Source organism: Talpa europaea (assembly GCF_964194135.1).
Source record: "Talpa europaea genome assembly, chromosome: 11".
Lineage (NCBI taxonomy): Eukaryota > Metazoa > Chordata > Mammalia > Eulipotyphla > Talpidae > Talpa > Talpa europaea.
This window is the reverse complement of record NC_140078.1, coordinates 90,443,792-90,467,046: the sequence shown is the minus strand read 5'-3', so window position 1 is coordinate 90,467,046 and position 23,255 is coordinate 90,443,792. Positions and strand designations below refer to the sequence as shown.

The window sequence follows — 23,255 nt, the reverse complement described above, 5'->3', positions numbered from 1 at the left end:
CAGCTGTGCTTTCGGATTGTTTCGCATTTTTCATTCCTTCTCGGGTGCTTTGTTTGATTTGGGTTTTGGTGTTTTGTGCACATGTGATGACCTATTTTGGCAGTTTACAATAATACACAATCTTTCAATTATTCATTCTTCTTAGATAAAATACTAGACCTTAATAGTCAATATTCAGGAAGTCTCGATTATGCAAACTTCAAATTTAGAAAACTAGCAATCTCTGGTTTCAGCACAAGCGGTACATTTTTTTCTCAAAAGTACTAATAGCATATAATATTTCTTGCTCTGAAAGTTTTTTGACTAGTGGAAATAGAGCAGAAGTGATACATGCATCAAATGTGAAAACCTTCCATCCTTGTCCCATCAATATTTGCTGATGGCTAATCATTCAAATAATTAAAAACAGATAAAAGATAAATTCACAAAATCATGGGTTATTACCCATGCATTTGCCTTTTAAAAAGTCAAACATTTATAAAGAAACATTATAGATCTTATTTCATAAAATCTTAGATATGAAAAATAACCTAGACATGACTCAATTCAATCACTTTGTATTCAAGTTTGAACAATGGAAGATAGAAAGGCTATTTGACTAGTAGCAAGACCAAGATTTGCAGACCCTTTTCCTATCTCAAATTATTTATGCTTACTGCTTTTCTTTCAGATCTTTACCTCAACAATAGGTTATACCACCTCAGAAATGTAAGGACACCTCTTCATTATAAAAATGGAAATGTGATGGCCTCCCTGGTTAAGGGATGTGTTAAGTCTCAGCGCTATCACCACTACAGCCTGAGTTTGATCGCTGCCAGGGAGCTGACCCACATGGCACAGCAGACCTCCCCTGTCTTGCCTGCTACTCCTCTTAGCAGTATATTTCAATAGATCTGCCAATTCTGCTCCCTACTCTATCTCTGATGAATCCTCTCACCCCTGCACCTCTGGCCTGCATCCCAGTTCTTCTACACACACACACAAAAAAAAAAAAAACTATTAAAAAATGAAAGTGTGATATTAGTGAGAACTCCAAATACTGGTATTCCACTTCAAATTGGAACCTCAGATCTACTGATGTTTCTCCTAAGCAGAATCAACAAACCGATACTAAATATCACTACCACCTGTGCCCTTTCTTGTATCTTTGGTCACATCCTCTAAAACAGGGACAAGTGGAGGGTGACAGTTAGTTTTGGAGTATAAGTCTCTGAACTTCTCCTTGACTCTATTTCTTAAATTAAAATATGCAAATTTTATAAACTAGTAATGTACATCATTAAGGTCATCTTTTTGACAAATATAGAATGGTAATAAGATATTAACCTTTGGGCCTCCCCGGTGGCACAGCGGTTGAGCGCTGGGTTACCAGGCTGCCCACAGCCTCTACAGCAGCAGTTTGATCCCCGGCTCTGCTCCCCGGCCACCGGAGGAGGGTGCCACATGGCGCACAGACCTCTCCTGCCGCCCGCTGCTCCCCTCAGCAGTGTACTTCGGTCCTTCTGCCTGCTCTGCTCCCTGCTCTGGCTCTGGTGAATTCTCTCACCCTCCCGCACTTCTGACTGTCCCCAGTGCTTGTATAAATGAATAAATAAATCTTTAAAAAAAAATAACCTTTGAGGAAACTGAGTGACAGATACACAGGTATTCTGTACTCTTTGCAGCATTTGTGTTCACCACAAATTATCCCCTTATAAAAAGCTCATTTAAAGCAAAAAACAAAATGAAAAATGATAGTGGCAGGCACTAGGTGAACCTGAAGGAATAGAGATGTTTCTTATAAGTCTGTAGAATGTAGAGACAGCGGAGATGAAATCTCAAACTTGCCTTGATTTTTTTTTTTGATTAATAGTCTATTACAGTGTGAGTCATAGCAAATGCTATAATACTTCAGTTGCCCCATTGTCATCCCCGCAATGTACATACATAAGCTCACAAACACACTCAGACTTCTGCCATTAGCCTGATATCTCTCAATCTCCTCTGCAGTCCCACACTTCAGTCCTTTGCCAAGAAGGTAGGGGAGATCAACGTTCTCACACTGTGCTTGACAACATTATCTTCCACTGTCTCCCAGCCAGCTATCTCCTGCTTGTGACACACAAGATCACAGTGCTTTTCCACCTCCCCCCCAATGCTACTCAGAGAGAGTGAGATAGGTTAGTTAGATGGGTCCTCAGAATTAGAGACAGGAAGCAAACATTAACTATAGTATTTTCCATGCTTGGAATTTGCATTAAAACCTCTTGATTACTCCTAATATTCTCAACACCATGCCATCCCAGTTGTATATTGTGGGTGATGTTTGAAGAATTATTTTCTCTGATACGACTTTAGGACACATTTCCTCATTCTAAGCAGAAGTGGCTGAGCTGGAAATGCAAATGATTTTAATCATGGTGTCAACAAGCACAATGAAAACCATCATTTCAAGTGATTGTCTATAAATAGTAGAGTATAGCAGACAAATCATGGATGTTTAAGGTAAAAGCTAAAGATTTGCCTCTTCATTCTAATAGTTGTTAAAAGAAGATAGAAAATTGCTCACAGTTCTATTGGGGTGACATCAGCTAAAAAGAAATGGAGAGTTACTGTAAAAGTTGGATGAAAACAATGTTACTTGAAAGCCTAGCAAAATACTTACAATTTAGTAATCGTTGACTACTGTCGCAAATGTTTTTCATGTTCCACCATGTTCTCTCATTCTGTGTGATTCCATCCTTAGGATCTGGGTTTGTTTGCAGGGTTTTCTCCCAGCTCTGGAAGGCTCCTTGTTAAGAGGTATGGTGCTGGTGGGGAATGGCCACTCCCAAAGTGCAGCCCTCAATCAATGATGCATATATTACCAGCTCCACTGGGGTGTGGCCCCAGAGATTCCCCAATGGGATGAAGCTGCCATTACTGCATGTAGAGCTGTTTGCTTGATTAGGCTCTGAGAACTCAGAGACCTGGGTTCAAATCCTGATACTCACTTTGAACAAATTATCCAATGTCTCTGAGCTTCAGTTTTCTCATCTTTAAAATGGAGGTTAATTATAAGTTGTTGTAATGACCAATGAAATAATGACTCAAAACATGGGTGGTAGCTGTACCCATTGCACAGGATTATTGTCTTTGAATGAGGCAAAGAGCGACCACCCTAGAAGTATCTGCAACAGAGGAAGCACTCAGTGAAATGTCAGCCGTATGCCTACCTAATAACAAGAAAACCCTGACCAGGGCTTCATTCTTGTTTCCAGCTGAGCCCCATTAGATGTGTTTCATTCATACCAAAGGAAGCAAACACCATTATGAATTGTAAGTGTGATTATGCAGGTGCTAATCCTTTCTCTTTTCTCTGTTGATACAAAACACTTCTTTGCACACACACACATATAAATCTGATTTCTTAGGCTTATATCATACTGGATGTCTTTTCATATTACTGAAGCAGATTATATGAGCAAAGGCATTAGCATGGGTTTTCTCTAAATAACATGCTCTATACTCACTGGTATAAACTGAATGCATTCATAACATATAGTAAAAGAGAGTGCATTGTTTTAAGATACCTAAAGAGTAAAAACACAGGAAACTTCTATTTGACATTAAAGGTATGTAATTAAGCAAAATCCTAGGCCTCTCGTTTAATTATATAATGAAAAATACCTGGATTGAATTGTCCTGCTATATTATAGACCCCTTTAGGCATAATCATTAGGTTTTTTCTAGCTTTGAAATCAATATTTTGTTCATCTAATCTATTTTTATTAATGAAAGGATTCTCTCTTTTGTTTTTTTTTTTTTCCCCCTCACATGGCAGTATATTCAGTATGTTTAGCTTCTACTTTATGTTGTGTGTGCCTTTTCCTTCCAAATGTTCTTTGGGTGAAAAAATTGGAACAGAGGTAGACAGGCTGTTCTAGGACATCCCTTGCTTTAGATGAGTTTCTCCAGCATAAAAAAAGATTGACTTCTAAATTGGTTAAATTGCTTCTTCTGTACAGTACAGTGACATGTTGTCTTGTTACAGTGAAACATGTGCTCTCATTTTGGACGAACTGTTCTGTGAAAAAGTTTTATTTAGCCCACAGAGCCAATCCCCGGATTTGGGGGTGTTACCTCCTTCCCATGCTACCAGGTTTTTCATCATCATTATTGCTTCTGCTCTGTCAGCTGTAACACAGTTTAGTAACAACCCTTCTTAAAAAACAAGATGTTTCTGAAAATAGACGGAACAGTTGGCCAGACGGAAAAGAGATATCAACAAAAGTAGGTCTATTGTTGTCTGTGTTTTGCAGCCTGAATCATTTCTGAGACTGAGATACAGTTTCACATGTATGTAAATGAACAGGCATTGAGTGAGGCTATAAACTAATGCAATCTGTAGGGCCCAATAAGGTTGTGTCCTATTTTATTAAGGAAATCAAAGTATATGAAAACTAATTTGGCTCAGAGAATTCTTATAGGTTTCAATTTTGTTCAAGTGTAAGGGATTTGTCCAAATATTTCACCTGGGTTTGCTTTTTTCCTCTGTAAATGACAAAACTTTGGTTCCATAAGTAAATGAATACTATAATCCAACTCAAGATCAGCAAGTGAGTCCAGTTGTATTAATGGTCTGATTGAATAGCAATTTAGCCAGGAGAAGGTGGTAGGTTTATTGTGTTTTTATTTTCCTCTGTGCATCAACTAAAGCAAAAATGAGATCATGTTGTTATAAACTCTGGGCAAAGTGACATTTTTCAACTGTTCAGATTTCCCAATGATTTGCAGGAATGGCCAACAGGGAGCTGAAAGACAAACCCCTCTAATCACTTATTTGTTGAGTAGAAATTATATGAAATCCCTTTCAGAGCACAACTGGGAAGACACAGGACCAATAGCCAACCCAACAGGCCTCTGTGTCCATGCCTGACATGCTGGCGTCAAATGCCTCTCAAGAGCCCTGCTCTGCAGAAATCTCCATCCTGATATGGCGATGAATCCAGAGGTCACCTCTGCTTTCTGACTTTACCTCTGTGTCTTGACTATCTTCTTACACCAATAATAGTGTTTAAATGCAAATTTGATTTGCTCTTGTGATGTCACCTTAGTTAATTTTGGATTCACTGTCTTTATTTCAAAATTTTTTCCCATATTGTATTAAACTCAGTTTTACGAAATCATGCTTTGCTACTACCTTCTCCCTCTCCCTTAAAATTCTACAGCAGGGTCTTTTAATCTGGGTCCTGGACCAGGCATGTATGAAAAAGCTGCAGGAGGCAATGAACCAGCTAAAAATGTACACAGAATCATGTGTGTCTCTATGTGTGCATTGTGCAGAGAAAAGGTCTACAACTCTTTTCAGATTTATAAATGGGAGGACAGCTCCCCAAAGTTTAAACACTCCTGGCACCTGGATTTTCTCTATCTCATTTCTTTCCTTTTCCTTTATAATTCACTGCTGGTGAATTACAAAGTTTCTCTTACCTTACTGAATTTTGTGCTTTCTGCGTTCCAATTTAAGTCATAGATAACAGAGAGAAAAGAGATTTAATCATTAAAACTCTGCCAGTAACAGTTGAAACTCATGCTAGTTATCCCATAGCCAATAACTGGAAGAGTCCAGGTCTAAATCTATGTTTATTCCTTCAGAGAATCTTTCCAGAGTAAATAAATGGTCATAGTTTACTAATGCCATCACCTTTCACAATGTATAACTTACACTTTATTATTATTCTCTATCATCAAAACCCATTCACTACAGTTTTCCCATAAATCTAGTACAAATCTGCACATGCACATTGTTGCTCAATTGCACCCATGCGGTCATGCTATTTCACACTATCACAGAGCGCAAGGACCAGCTGCACAGTCATTGCTTTATTCACTTTTTAAAATAGCATCGATTAAACCCTCTTATTGTCAGGTACTTTGTTAAGTTCCGGAATAATTTTCTGGTTTCACCATAAATTCTACTTGGGAACTTTAAAAAAAAAAACAAAGCACCAATACCTGGGGTTGGCACCAGAAATTTCAACTTTTTTCTTTCAGAGTGCTAGCAGGACTGAACTCCCAGTGCTTGAGATTTACTATTTTATTTTATATATATGTATTGATTATATATATTATATATTAAATATATTGTATATTTATATATTTATTATATATATTTAATATATGTGTTTATTATATTGTATATAATATATTATATACTATAATATATTATGTATCTATATTATATATTTATTATATATATATTTATTGTATATATTATATATATATAAAATTTTGTTCATGAAAGTAGAACCTGGGTCACTTATTTTTAAAAGCTCTCAGCTGAAGGCGATATCAAGAACCATTATTCTAGAGCAGGGATTTTCAGGGTGTTTGATATCAGCATCGCGATGGAAACTCTTGCAAAGGCAAATTTGTGGCCCCTCCCTGTCTTCCTCAGACTCTGCGCCAGAAACTCCAGGATGGGAGCTGCTTGTGTCTGTTTAACAGGCCCTCTACAAAGGTCTAAGTCAAACTAAAGTCCCTAAACACTCTCTAGAGACGCTGGATGAATAAGGCACAGTACTTACAATGCAGCATTTCTCTTCCATCTCATGGAATTCCCAGTTGCTTCAAATTTGCATTTTAATTGCCTGGCACAGTTGCATAATCTATGACTTTAATTGATGACAGCACGTTACTACTACTCCACAGCGCGATGACTTTCCATCTCTCCTTGTCAGCCATTAACTAAAGCATCTGTAAGAAAGCAGTAGCCAGTGAATAATAGACCTTAACAAAAGTCTAGTCAACCTTATGGACTACGCTGAAAGGTCATGATGTTTTATAATATACACACAACAGAGAGAAAGTGGGTGGGGGGAGCAGGAGGGGAAATTATAAAACATAAAATCTTAAAGGTAAAATTTTTTCACAGCTTTTAATGACAGTGTAACTAATATACAATAAACTGCATGTATTTAAAGCATTTCATTTGATAGCTTTTGAAATGCATATACACCAGTATCATAAAACAGTTGTGAGGGGGTCCAATTCTATTACAGATATCGCATAACTCAAGTTTTCCCTCTTTACCAACAAATGACAGAATAAGGCTGCAGAGAAGGTGTCCTAAGGAAGGCACCAGGAGCTAAGACTGGGAAGGCAACTGGATATCAGCCCAAGTGAATCAAGTGGGAAAAGGTTGTACAGGATAGAAAAAAGGCCGATCTCACCCATCTGAAGTCCTGATTCTTTTGGATGCTGCTATTTATCATCCTGTAGGGTTTTAATTACCCATTTGTTCCCTTTGTTGCTTAAAATTCCAATTGAGAAAGGAGCTTCACTACTAGTGAAATAAACAATACTCTTACTGTGAGTGATAACCGAGTTTCAACCTCTGCAGGTAGTTTCTTGCATTGGAGTAACCTGTCGCTTGACCACAATCCACTCTTAAATACATATTTCTCTGCTGTAGTAGGATATAGACCAGCCTGCCTAAAAGCCATTTTTTTCCTTCATAGCAAAGGAATCTAATCCCTTGTCTTTAGTTTCCTTTGACTTTCTTCACTTCCATGGCAAATTAGTGCATCTTTAAAGTTGGTATTGTTCTCCCTTTCAATGCAGGTTGGCTGCATGAGCTGGGAAAGAGGCTGGAATCGCCTTACTATGGCAATAATACCTTGGGGGGACCATCCATCCGAAGTGCCTATATTGCTGCTCTGTACTTCACGCTCAGCAGCCTGACCAGTGTTGGATTTGGGAATGTCTCTGCTAACACAGATGCTGAGAAGATCTTCTCCATCTGCACCATGCTGATTGGTGGTAAGAGAAATTCTTCTATACGATGGGGAAAAAAAGTGTCTCTGCCAAAGTGCTGTGTTCTGTTTGCTCTGTTCTAAACCACAGTGGAGATATATTGGTTGACACTGGAAGTATCTATAAACCCTATAACCCAGATGAAAATGCACATGTTGTGCAAAAATGAAAATGATGTAAAAAGTATATAAAATTTAAAAAATGTAATAATTTAAAAAAAACCGTAGTCAGGAAATCAGTGGAAAATAATTTAATGTATGTATAGATTAGCAATGAAACTCTGTGGTGTTGAAGAGTTCCAGAGAAAGAAGTAACCTGATAATGATTTTGAAGGTGTAGTTACTTTGCTTTCTTGACAGGCTGTTTACCTAAGTGTTTGAGAGCTACAGGAGACTGAATTGAAGGTTTATGTTTCAAACTCCATTTTAGAGCCCCCAACAGCTTAGTGTTATCAAAATTTTATTAATACTATTATAGCACATTAAGGATGTTAGATAGACTTAGCTAAAAACAAACAAAAAAACTAGTACAATGATAATAAGCATTTATTAATTGCATTTATGTTCCATTCTCTGAGCTAAATGCTTTGATACAATACCCAAGTGATTCCTTCAGCAAATATGTAAGCTTGCCACTATCAGTTTCCCATTCAACACAGACAAGTTATTATATTATTGTCTGTGAGCTCCAAGCTCACTTTCTATACTCTCTTTTGTAATGTAGGGCCTTGGGGCCTACAAACCTTATTCTCTTTACCAGTCAACTTCAGTTCCTTCTGCCAATAGGGAATGCCAGAGGGAGACTGGAAGGCAGGCGATGGGGGAGAACTGCCTTGTTTTGACATGTGCAATGTACCTTCGAGGGAGGCCACCTCAGCTGTCAGCAGGTAGTTCCTGCCCTCAGCCTGTTCAGACACTTGCAGAGTTAGCCTCACTGGGCCTGTTTAGGTGTCACCTGGGAGGGACCACACAGCCTCAGTCAGGACGGCTCCTCACAGCAACTTCCCTGCTCATCTATGTTCTGATCTGCCCACTTCTTCCCTTTGTTAATCCATCTCCAAGGACAGAAGCTCCTGCTGTGGCCATGATACCAGTTTGCTCATCGAACCAGCTAACACCAGGGACACCATTCTCTATAATAAATTGCCTCCATTGAACTATTTAGTTTAATTTTTCTTTTCTGAACCTCCAAACTGATGCATGAATCACACCATTATCCACATTTTCAGATGACAAAACTAAAACTGGGAGAAATAAAGTAACTTTCCCATGCTGTATAACCAGTAAGTGAAAGAGGCAAGAGGGAAACCTTCCTTCTTTTGAACACGAACCTCTGTCTTTAGAAAACAGATGAAAACTCACAGATTTGTAACACGGTTCTCATGATGTAACAGGAAAAGAAACATTCTTCTTAGAGTTCTATCACTATTTTGTGCCTCATGGTATTCCCCAAAGCTTGTTTTATCCTGTCTCTTACTGGACCTGTATCCCATATGTCACTTAGCCTTTAGAACCTTATCACAGGGAATAATTCCTACCAGCCTCCCTGCATGAGAGATGTGAAATAATGTCTCGTTAAGTAATGAGTCATGCAGCCTATAGAGAAATCAAAGACATGTAAAGCCAAACCTTCTCTCAAGGAGCTTATGATCTAATTTGGAAGACATAGGCTAATACATGTAGGAAGAGTTTAACAACACCAGGCAGAAGACACTAAGGGCCAAGTCAATTTGGTAGTTCAGATGCAGCAAGAAATGAGGGTCTGGGATCAAGAGAATTTCTTGGAAAGGCAGTGCTTGTGGCAGAGTTGCTGAAGTGGCATCCTGGGGCTGAGTCAGTTTAACAGGCTCATGGCCAATGTAGAAAAGTAAAACCCTGGGGAGAAGAAATCTGAATTCGCATTTCTGAAGAGCTACCTTGTGCCAGGCCCAGTGGGGCTGTTTTAAGTCCAGTGTTATGACTTACATAATCACTGCTTTCCTGGACAGTGGGTCTTTCAGCCTAGCAGAATGACACATATTTTGCAAATAAATGCATACAATACTCATTTAACATTTGCCCCTTACTTTTTTTCTCCTGAGGACAATTTTGGGAAATGCTCAAGGCTTAATCTACTAATTGGACATTTGAAGAATCTGTTAGATTATGGATCTTATTCTCTACTGATCCTCCTATTTTGTGAGTGGTCTGAAATCAGAAATTGTTGAGATGTAAATTATTCCCTGCAATGCATTGTAAGAAGCAGCCATGCTGGTCACAAGGCCAAGGATATGGGAAACAATCAGATAATGACATCTTGTCTCTTGATAAATGTTTATTGAGCAAATTATCCTGGTGCAAAACCAGTGCTCATTTGTAAGTGGCATTAAAGGATTTAGTTGACTTGAGCAGCACTTAGGAAGCTATTGGTTTTGAATGCCAAATGGCATCTAAGTAACTTGAATTTATTAGTTAAAGCTTTCCAAATTTGTGTTTGTGGGAAATAATTATATAAATGTGACAGTTACCCTAGGCTAGGAGAAATGATGCCTTCATTTTAATATTTCCTAATTAGCTAATTACTTGCATAACTTTGAAAACTAATCAAAAGAGCTCACTGTTGAACACTTTGTTCATTTAATGCTCATACCATTATGAGCTAGAGGTTATTAACACCCCAATTTAAAAATAAGGCAGCAGAGGTTTAGTGACTAAAATCTAGTATACTTCTTGTAAAGTAGCCATTTCATTATATATTATACATTAATTTTATTCACATAATTTCTCCATAGGTACACAAATGATTTATTTTAAAGAAAATTTATGTGCACATTAGTATGGACTCAAGTCTAAAGTATCTGTGCAGGGATTCCTCAAAGGTAGAAGTTCCCACACGGGCTATGAAATGGCTAATGACAGGGATGTAATATTTACTATAAAAGCAGGCAGTAGCAATATTGAAATATAATATTTTGGGTGACTACTAATACCACCTGATAATTATCTAGGGCAGAAGCACTCACAGGCTGAGGTGGGGGGAGAGAAGTTTTCATGTAAGCATTGAAGAATGCACATACCATTGATTTATGGGAAAGACTATAACTATTAAAAAGAGGTTAAACAAAAATAATGAGAAAAGGATCCATACCTAGACAAATCTATGTGAACTCTGAGAACACCCAAAACAAAGAAGTAAGTAACCCTAGAAGCTTTAGGCAACTATTCAATTTAAGTGATTTAGATTTTTGATGTTATCAACATGGCAGTATTGAGACACTAGGATCAACCTCTCTCATAAAAACAAATTAAGTAAATTTAGTAAGGCCAATGGATATAAGGTTAATATGGGAAAATCTATTGCATTCCTATATGCTAGTGACAAATAATTAGAAAATGAATTCTAAACAATGCTTTAAAAACATCAAATGTGTAGGAATAAATCTCTGAAAATGCAAAGCTACTACACAATGAACTATAAGACAATGTGGAGAACATTTACAAACGGTTTAAGATAATGGAAGAATATATAATAGTGGTGGTTTTAACACTCGGTATTTTAAAGATACTAGTTTTATCTTTTAAAAAATTCAATGCAGTCCTAATGAAAAACCCTAGCCAATGTATATTTGTACATGCATATGTGCTTGAAAAATAATAAGCTGTTTCTAAAAGTTAGCAGAGATGCAGAGCTAAACCTAGTCAAAGCTATTATAAAGAACAAAACTGAAAGATTTATGTTACAGATACCAAAATGCCTTATAAATTTACAGTAATTAAGAAGGCAGTGTTAGCTCAGGAATAAATACAAAGTCAATGAAATACAAGAGTGGAGAACCACGCCCAAATACTCATGTGACTTAGGACATAGGTGACCCCACAGTGCAAAGAGGAAATGATAATTACTTCAATAAATGTCACTGGGTCAAATGCATATCCACATGTTGATAAACAATCTTGACTCTCTTCAGACTGTACATTCAAATTATTCCAGGTAACTTTTGATCTCAATATGGAACAGGAAATAGTAAAGCTTTCAAAGATAATGCAAGAGAATATTTTCATGACCTTGGATTTGGAAAAGGTCTCTGAAACATGAAAACAAAAAGTTCTAAATATAAAGGAAAGATTCAGAAATTGAATTGCAGAATTCTTTTCAACAAAAGATATTATGGAGGGTGTGAAGAGACAAGGCATGGGATAGGTGATATTTCAACATTACCTGATAAAAGACTTTTACCCATTACATATAAAGAAATGTGACCAAGTAATAAGAAAAATAGTAGATAACCCCAAAATGTATCAAAACCTTAAAAAGTACCAAAAAAATAGTTTTTCATACTCAAATAGAAAATAAAAAGTTGCTCAACTTCACTTATCAGGGACATGCAAATTTAAATCAAAATTAGCATTTATACTCACCAGAATTTATATTCACCATTAACAACTGTAAGTGAGAACATCTTGACTTCCATACTATTGATGGTAATCCCAATTGGTACAACAATTTTGTTGATATCTGCCAACTCTGAACTTACCTGTACTCCGAAATACAATTCTACAACAATGTCTATCCAACAGAAATGCATACGTATATATATCAAAAGACATATATATAGATGTCTGTGGAAGCATCATTGCAAGAATCTCAAACTGGGAATGCCTATTCATAGGACAAGTATGTAAATTGTGAAATATTCAGTGGAGTACTATACAGTAATGAAAGTAAAGGAACTATTACATCATGCAGCTACAGAAAACCAGAAAAAAAAAAAACATTACATATTGTTTGATTTTGTTTAGAGAAAGTTCAAAAGCAGGCAAAACTATTGATTGCAACATAATTCCAAAGTGTGGGCAGTTTTAGTAAGGAGACTGGTTACAAACTGTGAAGAGAACAGAGGGTCAACCCTAGGGTGTTGATCATACCCTATTTATTCATCAGGGCTGGAGGAAGTGATTCCATAGATATGGTCACTTTGAGAAATCTTAATGAGCTATCCATTTAGTATTTGTGTCATTTTCTCCTTGTGTGTCTTTAGTATTAATTTTATCTTGTAAAATTACAATAGAAAGTTAAAAATAATAAAACTATCAAGCGTGGGATGAGGAGCTGAATATCAGTGAGCTCATTTCTCTTGTCAGGTTGTTTTTATGTGCTGTCTTAACATGATGAGTCAAGCAATAGAAGTAAAATCACTGTCTAAAATATTGGTGATAATCACAAGAAGATCTAAAAGAAATAATTTTAAAAGATTGTCTTTAGGGGCCTCCCCTGGTGGCGCAGCGGTTGAGCGCTGGGTTGCGAGGCTGCCCTCAGCCTCTGTAGTGCCGGTTTGTTCCCAGGCCGCCGGCGAGGGTCCCACAAAAAAAAAAAAAAAAAAAAAAGATTGTCTTTAGGGAGTGGTATAGGAATAAAGGAGTAGACTTAGGGCTAAACTATCATAGATTTTCTAAGCTACTTGCTTCACATTATAAAACTTTTTAAAGAAAGTATCAGACTACCTGAGCTTCATTTCAGTTCTATAAATATTTGTAACACTTCAGTTATGCCAGGCACCGTGTTAGATGCTGGGGAAACAAAGATGACTAAGACATGATGCTTTCCTTCGAGGAGTTCACAATTTAGTAATAGAAATAAGCACTTAGGCAGATGATGTTCTTTCATTCCCTACTTTATTTCTTCCTACTGCAATGTACATTTAGAAAAGACTGGAAAATCCACTTCTAAAATAAAATCACACATAATCCCATCACCAAAAGAGCCTTTTTGGTCTTTTTAGATGTATATATTCCTACTTTCTAGAATAGTTATATTGACAACACATCCTTGCTAATAAACAAAATAAACTGAGAACTTTTTCTCATGTCACTAAAAGTTCTATTATACTTAGTAATGGCTGCCTAATAATCACTAATGCGTTAGCCCCAGTTTATGGGGCGTTACTAAGAATGAAAGCTTCCTGGTGAAGAGGCTCCATCAATGAGGACATTTCCTGTTTAAATGAGGCCTGTTATCATGAAAAAGACAGAGCCAAGGCTTTCCTTGGGTCTTCTCATTCTACCCCTACTATCCTGACATGATTTTATTTTACCCATATTTGGGCTGTGTTTAAGATGACTTTAAAAAAAATTATTATTTAGGGAATTGTTCTCATTCTGTTTTCTCTGCCATCTGCCATCTACAATTCAACTTATAACAAGGAGTGGAAAATTCCAGGGCAATGAATAAGTGGGAGAGAGGAGGTCAGCTAAGACTACCCCAAATCTCAGCTCTGGCATCCTTTTTTTAAAAAAAAGATTTATTTATTTATACAAGAACCAGGGTACAGGCCAGATGTGTGGGAGGGTGAGAGGATTCACCAGAGACAGAGCGGGGAACAGAACAGGCAGACTGACTGAAATACACTGCTGAGGGGAGCAGCGGGTGAGACAGGAGAGGTCTGCTCGCCATGTGGGTTGCTCCGAGGCCAGCGGGGATCGAACTGGTACTACAGAGGCTGTGGACGGCTTCATGGTTCTGCACTCAACTTCCTGCACCACCAGGGAGGCCCAGCTCTGGCATCCTTTTATGCTGGAGTGGATGGTCCCTGCGTAGATTTCAAAGGCACTGCAAAGTATCTATCTAAAGAAATCAGCAAGGATTTTATACCACAGGAGAGCAGTGTTGTCCAAAACCCAGAGAGCTAGAGAACCTGTTGTGGTGGGGAGAACAGGGATAAAAGGAAGGGAAAGGGGAAGAGAAAAACCAAAGAAGAAAGCGATGATGGCCAACAGTTCTACTGGAGTCCAATTTCATTTGAAGTCTCTTCAATTTCTTCTTAGATCCCAATTGTTGAGGTTCCTCCAAAGAGACGATTAAGATAAGATTTTACAAAATGCACTTTCTACAAAACTCCCACACAAAGACAAGGAGCTACCCACACACTCAGCAAACAGCAGACTGAGCATGCTACTTTAAGAATTATGCATATCACATTTGCTAGGAGTAAAAGGAAAAGTGAATGATAATTTCCAAACTGACCTGGATATAGAAGTTCTTGAGTCAAACTTTCGTAGCAGATGGGATGATTTGGCCTGACAGTTACACACAGTCTCTGCCAGTGTGAAACTGATAACCAGTGACAGAGAAGCAATAATAACTTTGGAAACTGAAAAAGTATGAGAAGCTAGGGTTTGATTTTTTTTTAAAATGACTTAAATTAGAAGTATTTTCCTATGCTGAAATGAGACTTTGAAATTAGGGTGACTCAGATATAGACTAGTACTTTCCAACAACCCTTATGAATGCTACAATTAATCCAGTAAATCATTTTATTGATAATGTACAATTAGGATGCTAAATGATCTGAACATATTACTTCTCTTACTCTAAGTGCTTTACACATTATAATTAAGCAAAGCAAAGTTAAAATCATACACATAATTAAGGAAAGCAGTGTTAAAATAAATGAAATAAAATTGTCCTCGGTACTCAGTTTAATCTCCATAAAAGACTATTACATACTTTTACAGATGGTAGGGCTTCCTAACACCCAGCCCATAAGTATATTAACGGAGCCTGAAATCGTGGTTTAATTTCTTCGACTTGGAGCAGAGTCAGTTCTTTTCTTTGCTGAGTGTTTATCATAAATAGAGGTCTCTTCTTCCAAATAAAATAGTTAAGCCTCAGAACTGTTGTGTTTCTAAAACCATATACAAGAATGAATCTCTATTTAGAATCAGCAGAAAGTTGTTACACAACATGCATTTTCCTTGGGATGATTTTGACCAGGTGGAAGAAATATATATTTAGATGCACTTGGGTGTAGTAAACACCTATTGAATATGTCTCAAATGTCTATCAAGAAGTTATTTCCACCATGAGCTACTCTTAATTATTTAAGTGACAGCTGGAAAACCTTAAATCTGGGTCCTTTTCCCCAAATTTAACTTCGTTGAGCGTGTTGAAAATTCATAACACTTTTCACTCTCACGAGAAAAATTAACATGAGTTGAGTTACCACTGTTTTTCACACATATACTAGTCACTTTTTAAAAATGCCTTAACTCTTTAAACCTCATCGAAATGAAGGTGCATACATCTGCCCCCACCCCCCCACTCCCTGCAGCTCTTCTCAAAAGGCTATAATGAGTCCAAGCAGAATACCTGTTTTCCTCTGTGAATTCACTTGTTTCCCCAATGGGCTCAAATTTTCTGATATCCCCTTAAAATTAGGGTGGCTTTGGAGATAAAATGTGATTGAGGATTGGAACCATATTAATCTGGGCCTCAGATTGTTCAGGAAATCAATTACATTTCCAGCAACTTTCTCAGTAGCTTTGGTTAATATAAATGTGTCCTATTTAATCTCCCAAAACTAATTTTAAATGATGGTTTATGGAAAGATTATAACAGACTGATTTCAATGTTTCTATTATTAAAATAATAATAACTATGAAACCACAACCTTATAGCTTATTCTATGAGAATATTAAAATGATTTCATCATAATTATTTAACTATATGTAAGAGTTAAAATAATACATGTGACAAGAGTGCAAAATAAAAATTCATCATAGCCAGAATGGCAGATAACAGATGAAGTATTGATCAAAGGGATCTAGCCTGCATGTTATTGAGTATTTCAAAAGGTATTTTTACTCTGATCAAGTTACACAGAACCAAAATGACTGCATCAGAATGTACCAAAATAGCTGTATTACATGTAATCGTGTTCTACTTCACTGCAGGATATTTAGGCTACAAATTTAGACTTAAGCGTTGAGTTCCTGGATTTCTCTTCCATTATATATTGTGTTGTTCTCGCTAGCTTTGATGCATGCCTTGGTGTTTGGAAACGTGACAGCGATCATACAGAGGATGTACTCCAGGTGGTCCCTCTATCACACTAGAACTAAGGACCTGAAAGACTTCATACGTGTCCATCATCTGCCCCAGCAGCTCAAGCAGAGGATGCTCGAATATTTCCAAACAACCTGGTCAGTCAACAATGGAATAGATTCAAATGAGGTAATGTTCATTTCTCATGTTGATGTTTTTCAGGCAGAAAACATACTCTAAGGTAAAAGGAAGGCGCTCTCATGTAGCCCTCAGATGTGAATAACAAACCTGCAACTTCTCTTGCTTGACTTTTTTTAATCCTTCATGAAACCCAGTCCATCTTCTTTGACCTGCTTTGGCTTATGTTGTCCAGATGCCTCTCCTTTGATCAATGTTTAAGATTTTACTTGCTACTTTGGTCAATCAGGCAGACTTATTTTCATACTCTCTGACTCTCTTTGAAAAGAACCAATTTTTATGAGTTAAATACTAGAATCTTGAAATTTTAAATTAAATGTTGAAATATTAAATTCACCAACATAATGGTTGCCTCCCAAACTATCAAAGTAAAAAAATAAATGTTTTTCTGCAAAGGTATAATCGGTGAACCCCCCCCCCCCGGAAACTCCTCAGACTACCACTGTAAGAAATGTGTCATATGAATCAAGCAACCATTCCAACAACTCCCCAAGCAAACCAGAAATCAACTTTTTCTTTGATTATTTGGTTTCTCCCTGCTTTGTATGATCATTTCACCAGAGGAAACACTAGGAGTCCTTATCTTCTATCCCAAATGGGAGTCTTAGTGAAAAGCAAGTCACAATGAGCTCTGTGTTTTCATTCTGGATTCTTTTATTAACTTATTCTCTTTCTCCAGACTTATTATCAGCTGATTTTTCAGTAGCACATACTTGGAATCACAGTCATTGAAAAATGTCTCCAGGATTATAAATACTTATCTGCCCTCTTTGATACTCGTATTGGTCAAACCGTGGGGGAAAAAAAATCCCTGTGGGCTTGCAAAGTAAATCAATTAGACTCCACTTACCCCAATTTGATCTCCTCTTTCATCTTTACCAGCTTTTGAAAGACTTTCCAGATGAACTGCGTTCAGACATCACTATGCATCTAAACAAGGAAATCTTACAGTTGTCCCTTTTTGAGTGTGCCAGCCGTGGCTGCCTCAGATCTCTGTCTCTACACATCAAAACCTCTTTCTGTGCTCCGGGAGAGTATTTGCTCCGTCAAGGAGATGCTTTGCAAGCCATCTACTTTGTCTGTTCGGGCTCCATGGAAGTTCTGAAAGACAGCATGGTGCTGGCTATTCTAGGTAGGTGTGAGTTGAAAGATTTCATGAAATTTTACTCTGGAAAATTTAAGGAGATGAAATAGGAGGGAAAACTGCTATGGAAAGTAGGAAAATTATGGTTGAATAAGTGGACTCAGGATTATTCCTCATATGGGTTTAATTTGCCAACTATTTTACTATTAATGCTGAATATTAAGTTTACACTGTGCTAAGAGTTGTGTTTAACATATCATTTGACGCTTGTTAAAAATCAAGCAGTATAAACATTTTCGTTATTAAGGTTACATTGGCTTATAACACTATATTTGATCTAAATGTACAGGATCGGGCCTCCCCAGTGGCGCAGCGGTTGAGCGTTGGGTTGCGAGGCTGCCCGTGGCCTCTGCAGCGCCGGTTAGATCCCCGGCTGCTCCCCGGCCACCGGAGGAGGGTCCCACATGGCACGCAGACCTCTCCTGCCACCCGCTGCTCCCCTCAGCAGTGTACTGTGTCCGTCTGCCTGTTCTGCTCCCCGCTCTGGCTCTGGTGAATTCTCTTACCCTCCCGTGCTTCTGACTGTGCCCAGTGCATGTATAAACAAAAAAACAAACAAACAAATAAATAAATAAAACATGCCTCTATAAAAAAATATAAATAAATAAATAAATAAATAAATAAATAAATAAATAAATAAATAAATAAATGTACAGGATCGCACTCCTTCAGATATATGTTAGCACACAAAGTACCCATTCTTCTCCATAACCCAGTGGGTGCCCTCCACACTCTGCTCTCTTCCCTCTACCTCCCCCTCTGGTAGCTTCACTTCTGCTGTCATATTTCTAGGGCTTGTTATTTCTTTGGTTTCACATGACCCTTTGTTTTGTTTCAATATATTTGTAGTATAAGTGAAACCATCCAGGATTTGTCTTTTTCCTTCTAACTTATTTCACTTATTTCCCAGTCCCGTCCATGCTGTCACAAATGGTGAGAGTTTGTCTTTTCATAGCTGAGTAGTATTCCATTGGGCATATATACCACATCTTCTTAATCCATTCCCCCATCATTGGGCACCTAGGTTGTTTCCACCCCATGACTGCTATGAATAGTGCTATAGTGAACACAGGCATGCACATATCCCTTCAAATTAGTGGTTTTGCATTTTTCAGGTAGATACCTAGGAATAGAGTTACCGGATCATAAGGTGGATCTAATGAATATTAATTGGATATATAAATAATAAATGAAGGAGGTACAGCCAAAATAAATGAGGTTTTTTTTAAGAGATACACATAAAATTGTGGATAGAAAATATCATCGCTAATCTATTGCCATTTCCTGTCTTTAAAGACAATTATTTTTCCAGAGACTTATGGTTTGATATATATTTAAGCAAAAATAATAAAAAGCACCATTTTGAACATATCTTATGGACTGTTTCCAAAATGTAAAAATATGGTAACTTACAACAATTCTAGGAATGGAGTACAAATCCAGAAGCAGTACAAATCCGTAAGAAATTTCTATATAACTACCACTGTTTGCAGTACATGATTTTATTTAGCTCATCCATTTGTTGTTGTTTTTTCTTTATATACTCTATGTGGTCTTGTCTTTTCTTACTTAAAAAATAATTGTACTTACACTGAAAGATTTAATCCGTTGTCTCTTTCTTCTGGTCCCGATTCCTCCATTAATTATGATTTCCATGTTTAATGTGGCCACATCTTTGCTTCTGCCATGTGTATATCAAAAGTGATTTAAGTGCAAATTGCTACATGGCCATTCTAAACACACATCGGTGGTATTGCAAATAAACATAAACACAGATAATAAATTATTAATATTTTTTCTGCATGGTTATCATTATTTTAGTGGAGACTATCTCACTTTCCCAATGGCAATAATTGTTTTAATATGGCTAATTCAAATTAATACTGATTTTGATAAACTTAAGTACATGGCTTCACATTTGATCTGAGATATTTACTACATGTTCATTCTGCCAACAAGATGAATTAATATATAATGTTATAGGGGAAAAGTCTCACCACACAGCTGTCAAGTCATAAGTTATTCAGCCAACTCTGTTGTTCAATCAATATGTGAAGGCACGTCTTAATCTGATGTCTGGGAAGGCAGTGGACATACAGGCCAGAATTTGTTATGGGAATAGAGTTGTTGCCTTGCTCACCTTCATTTCATGTTCCAGTAATTGTGTTTTTTCACCAATGTCTTCACTGATGTTTAAACGAAAACAACAAAGCACCGATTAATGCACTCTTCACAGATGGCATCAGTCTGCCTGACTGTAATTAACATAAGTTATGGCTGTAACTCGAACAGTTTGCAGACACATCCCATCCCTTTCCCCCCAGTGGGAGAATAACTGATTAGCAAATGTCAATAACAGAATTCTGAAAAACGGAGACTAGACAAGACTACCGTTCTCTTCTTTTAGAAACAGTGCTCCTGAGATACACAATAACCAAGAAACTTAGATCTAGTTCTCAAATCCAGATAATCCAGATAATGAGAAATGCACAACACTGTGAATGAATGAGGATGAGAACCATGTTGTTAGCAGTGCTAACACAAGCTCCGGCACGTACTGTCAATGCTTCACCAGCAGTCGCTGAAACAGTAGTAAGCTGGAATTCTTTAGAGGGTGCTAAGTTTAGCAAGATGTTGGTACTTCTTTTACAGCTGATGCCACTGTGGCCACAAATAGCCATACAATGACCATCCAAGGTGCCAAAGTGTGATAACTTTAAAGTTACCCAAACACCAACTGCTGAGCAGAAAATGTGAGAGGTTCCTCCCTAGTGGCGCAAGGGGTTAAGCACAGCACTGTGAAGCTATCCGCAGCCTCTGCAGCACAAGTTCAATCCCCGGCAGCTAGACAGCTACCCACATGGTGCAGCAGACCTTTCCTGACTTGCCCACTGTTCCCCTCAGCAGTTTATTTCAGTCAGTCTGCCTGATCTGCTCCTCACTCTGTCCCTGGTGAATCCTCTCGCCCCCCCCACACACACACACAAACCTCTGGCCTGTACCCCAGTTCTTGTATGCATAAATAAATAAATCTTAAAGAAAATGTGAGAGCTCATTTTGACAAGACACTGCATCATGATAAATTCTCAGATATACAAAATTTGATAATTTGCACTATTCATGGCATCCTGACTATATTTTTATCTCATATCTGTCCCAACTTTGAGTTTTTGTGCAGAAAATTAGATTTCTAACAAAATATGCAAGAATCAAAATTTTCAAGATTAATGATATTGGTAACAACAATAAATCAAACCTGGATTCTTTATCACTATGTCACTATTTAATTGCCTTAGTGTCTGCAAGAATAGAGTTTAGTCTTTTTATTTCTATCAGACAGGTTTGATTTCAAGGTTTAAAGACAATATTAATTTGAAGGTAATACCTAGATAGAATGTAATAATTTTTAAATGCTCCATTTTTCGTCTTCTATAAATATGTATGAATGTCTCAGGTCTGCATAGTTAATCTGTATGTTTCCTTTTACTGTTAAATGCAGTAAAGCCAATTATTACTTTTATTGGATCCTGCTACATTCCACAGACTTTACTTCCAGAAATGTTGGGTACAGTGAAAACTAAAATTTTTGCTTCTTGGCTGTTTGGTTGGTTGGTTAATTGTTGGTTGCTGGTTCCTATGAAATGGAGCAGAGTAACCATGAAAAAACAAAGTCAGAGACCAGGTAAGATGCTATTTGAGCACAGAATAAAGACACAGAAACCCCTAAGTTGTAGCCATGAACCCAGTGTCCTCTGTGAACTTGGTTACATTACCTCAGCTTTTAACCTAAGTTTGCCTGAGAATTCAGTTTATTTTCTTTCTGATTTCTCAGTGGGATGTTTAGCAAATTTGAAGAAACCTGAAGCTCTAATCTATAAATTTGAAGCTGTAATCAATTTTTTGTCAGCAATGTACAGTTATGCTCACCTTCCTGCTAAGTTGAACTAATTTAAATCAATTTACAGATTTTAAAGATTCAAGTATGTTTTCCGATATTATCTAATCAGCAATCCCAAGGGTGCAAAATAGTTCCCAGGAAGATGAATTTCAACCTCAAACTGATAGGCTGAAGTGTTACAGGCAAAATATCAGGGGATGCTGGGTGTGGGCTAGGGCACAGAAGACTTGCAAGGTTCTATTAGTTCTCTTGGCGATGGCATAAGTGAAGAGCTCATAGCTTTATTCATTTTTTTCTTTTATTGAAGTAACACTGGTTTACAGTATTAGATAAATTTCATTAGATTAGAAATCAATATCTATCTATACTTCAGTAAGTTCATAAATAAATGTCCTATTTTATCCTTGACCTTTCAATTGATACCTTTTAGCCAGTTTACCCACACTTTTCCCTCTTCCCTTATAATAATCACTCATTTGTCTTATAGTCTAAAAGATTTTTTTTCATTTATTTTATTGTTTGTTTGGTTTATTTATATACCCACATAAGAGTGAAATCATACAGTGTTTGTCTTTCTCCATCCAATATAGCTGCCACTAAGCATGTAGGCCATCCATGTTGTTGCAAATGACTGGATTTCATCTTTTTCATGGCTGAGTAGTATGCGTGTGTGTGTGTGTGTGTGTGTGTGTACAACATCTCCGCTATCCAATTACTTGTCAATGGGAACTTGAATCATTCCCAGCTCTTGGCTATTATAAATCATGTTCCAATAAATGTGGGAGTTGTATCTTTTTGAATTAGTGTTTTTGTATTTGGGGGATAAATGTTCAGAAGTGGGATAACTGGATAAATAAAAATTTTTATTTTTAATTTTCTTAGGAATCTCCATACTGCTTTCCATAATCATTCACCAACAGTGTATGAGGGCCCCCATCTCTCCACAGCCTCCCTCTACTTGTTTTCACTTCTTTTCTGACAGTGAAAGTGAGATTTTTTTAACAACTGGCAGAGCTATAGAACTATGATCATTTTTTATATTTTTATGGAGTGTATTTCATTGTCCATCATGTCTAATAGTTATCTCTACCTCCCACCTCTAAAAAAGAGGAATGGAGGCTTTTCTTCCCACATAACCCTCTATCTTATAGACATGTTCAGAGATGAATAAAACAACCTGAGTATGTTTGAGAGCTGATGGTAATGCTTATATTATTGTCCACACTGCTAGAATCAAAATTATTAATACATCTCCTGATATATTAATCTCAATAATACAGAGCCTTTTAATATGCAGTCTAATCCCTTATCATTTCCCTTGAAGGGTTAAGGCAACTGTGACAAAAATGTCAAAGGGTTTGTTTAAAGTCATTCACTTAATCCTGTGAGGCCCGTATGGAACCATCTATGACCGACAATTCTTGGCCTTGACCCTTTAGA

General features: G+C 37.2%; 1 protein-coding gene across 1 annotated transcript in view; it reads left to right on the top strand.

Moving 5' to 3' along the window:
- The window catches only part of KCNH8 (potassium voltage-gated channel subfamily H member 8), a gene marked incomplete at both ends in the record, with an annotated part of 247,880 nt that overhangs the window by 178,155 nt on the left and 46,470 nt on the right, over positions 1–23,255 (top strand). Inside the window, 3 exons of the mRNA XM_084247027.1 lie at positions 7,585–7,782; positions 16,565–16,764; positions 17,656–17,905. Coding sequence (XP_084103153.1) covers positions 7,585–7,782; positions 16,565–16,764; positions 17,656–17,905 — 648 coding nt within the window. The remainder of the gene's footprint in view (positions 1–7,584; positions 7,783–16,564; positions 16,765–17,655; positions 17,906–23,255) is intronic.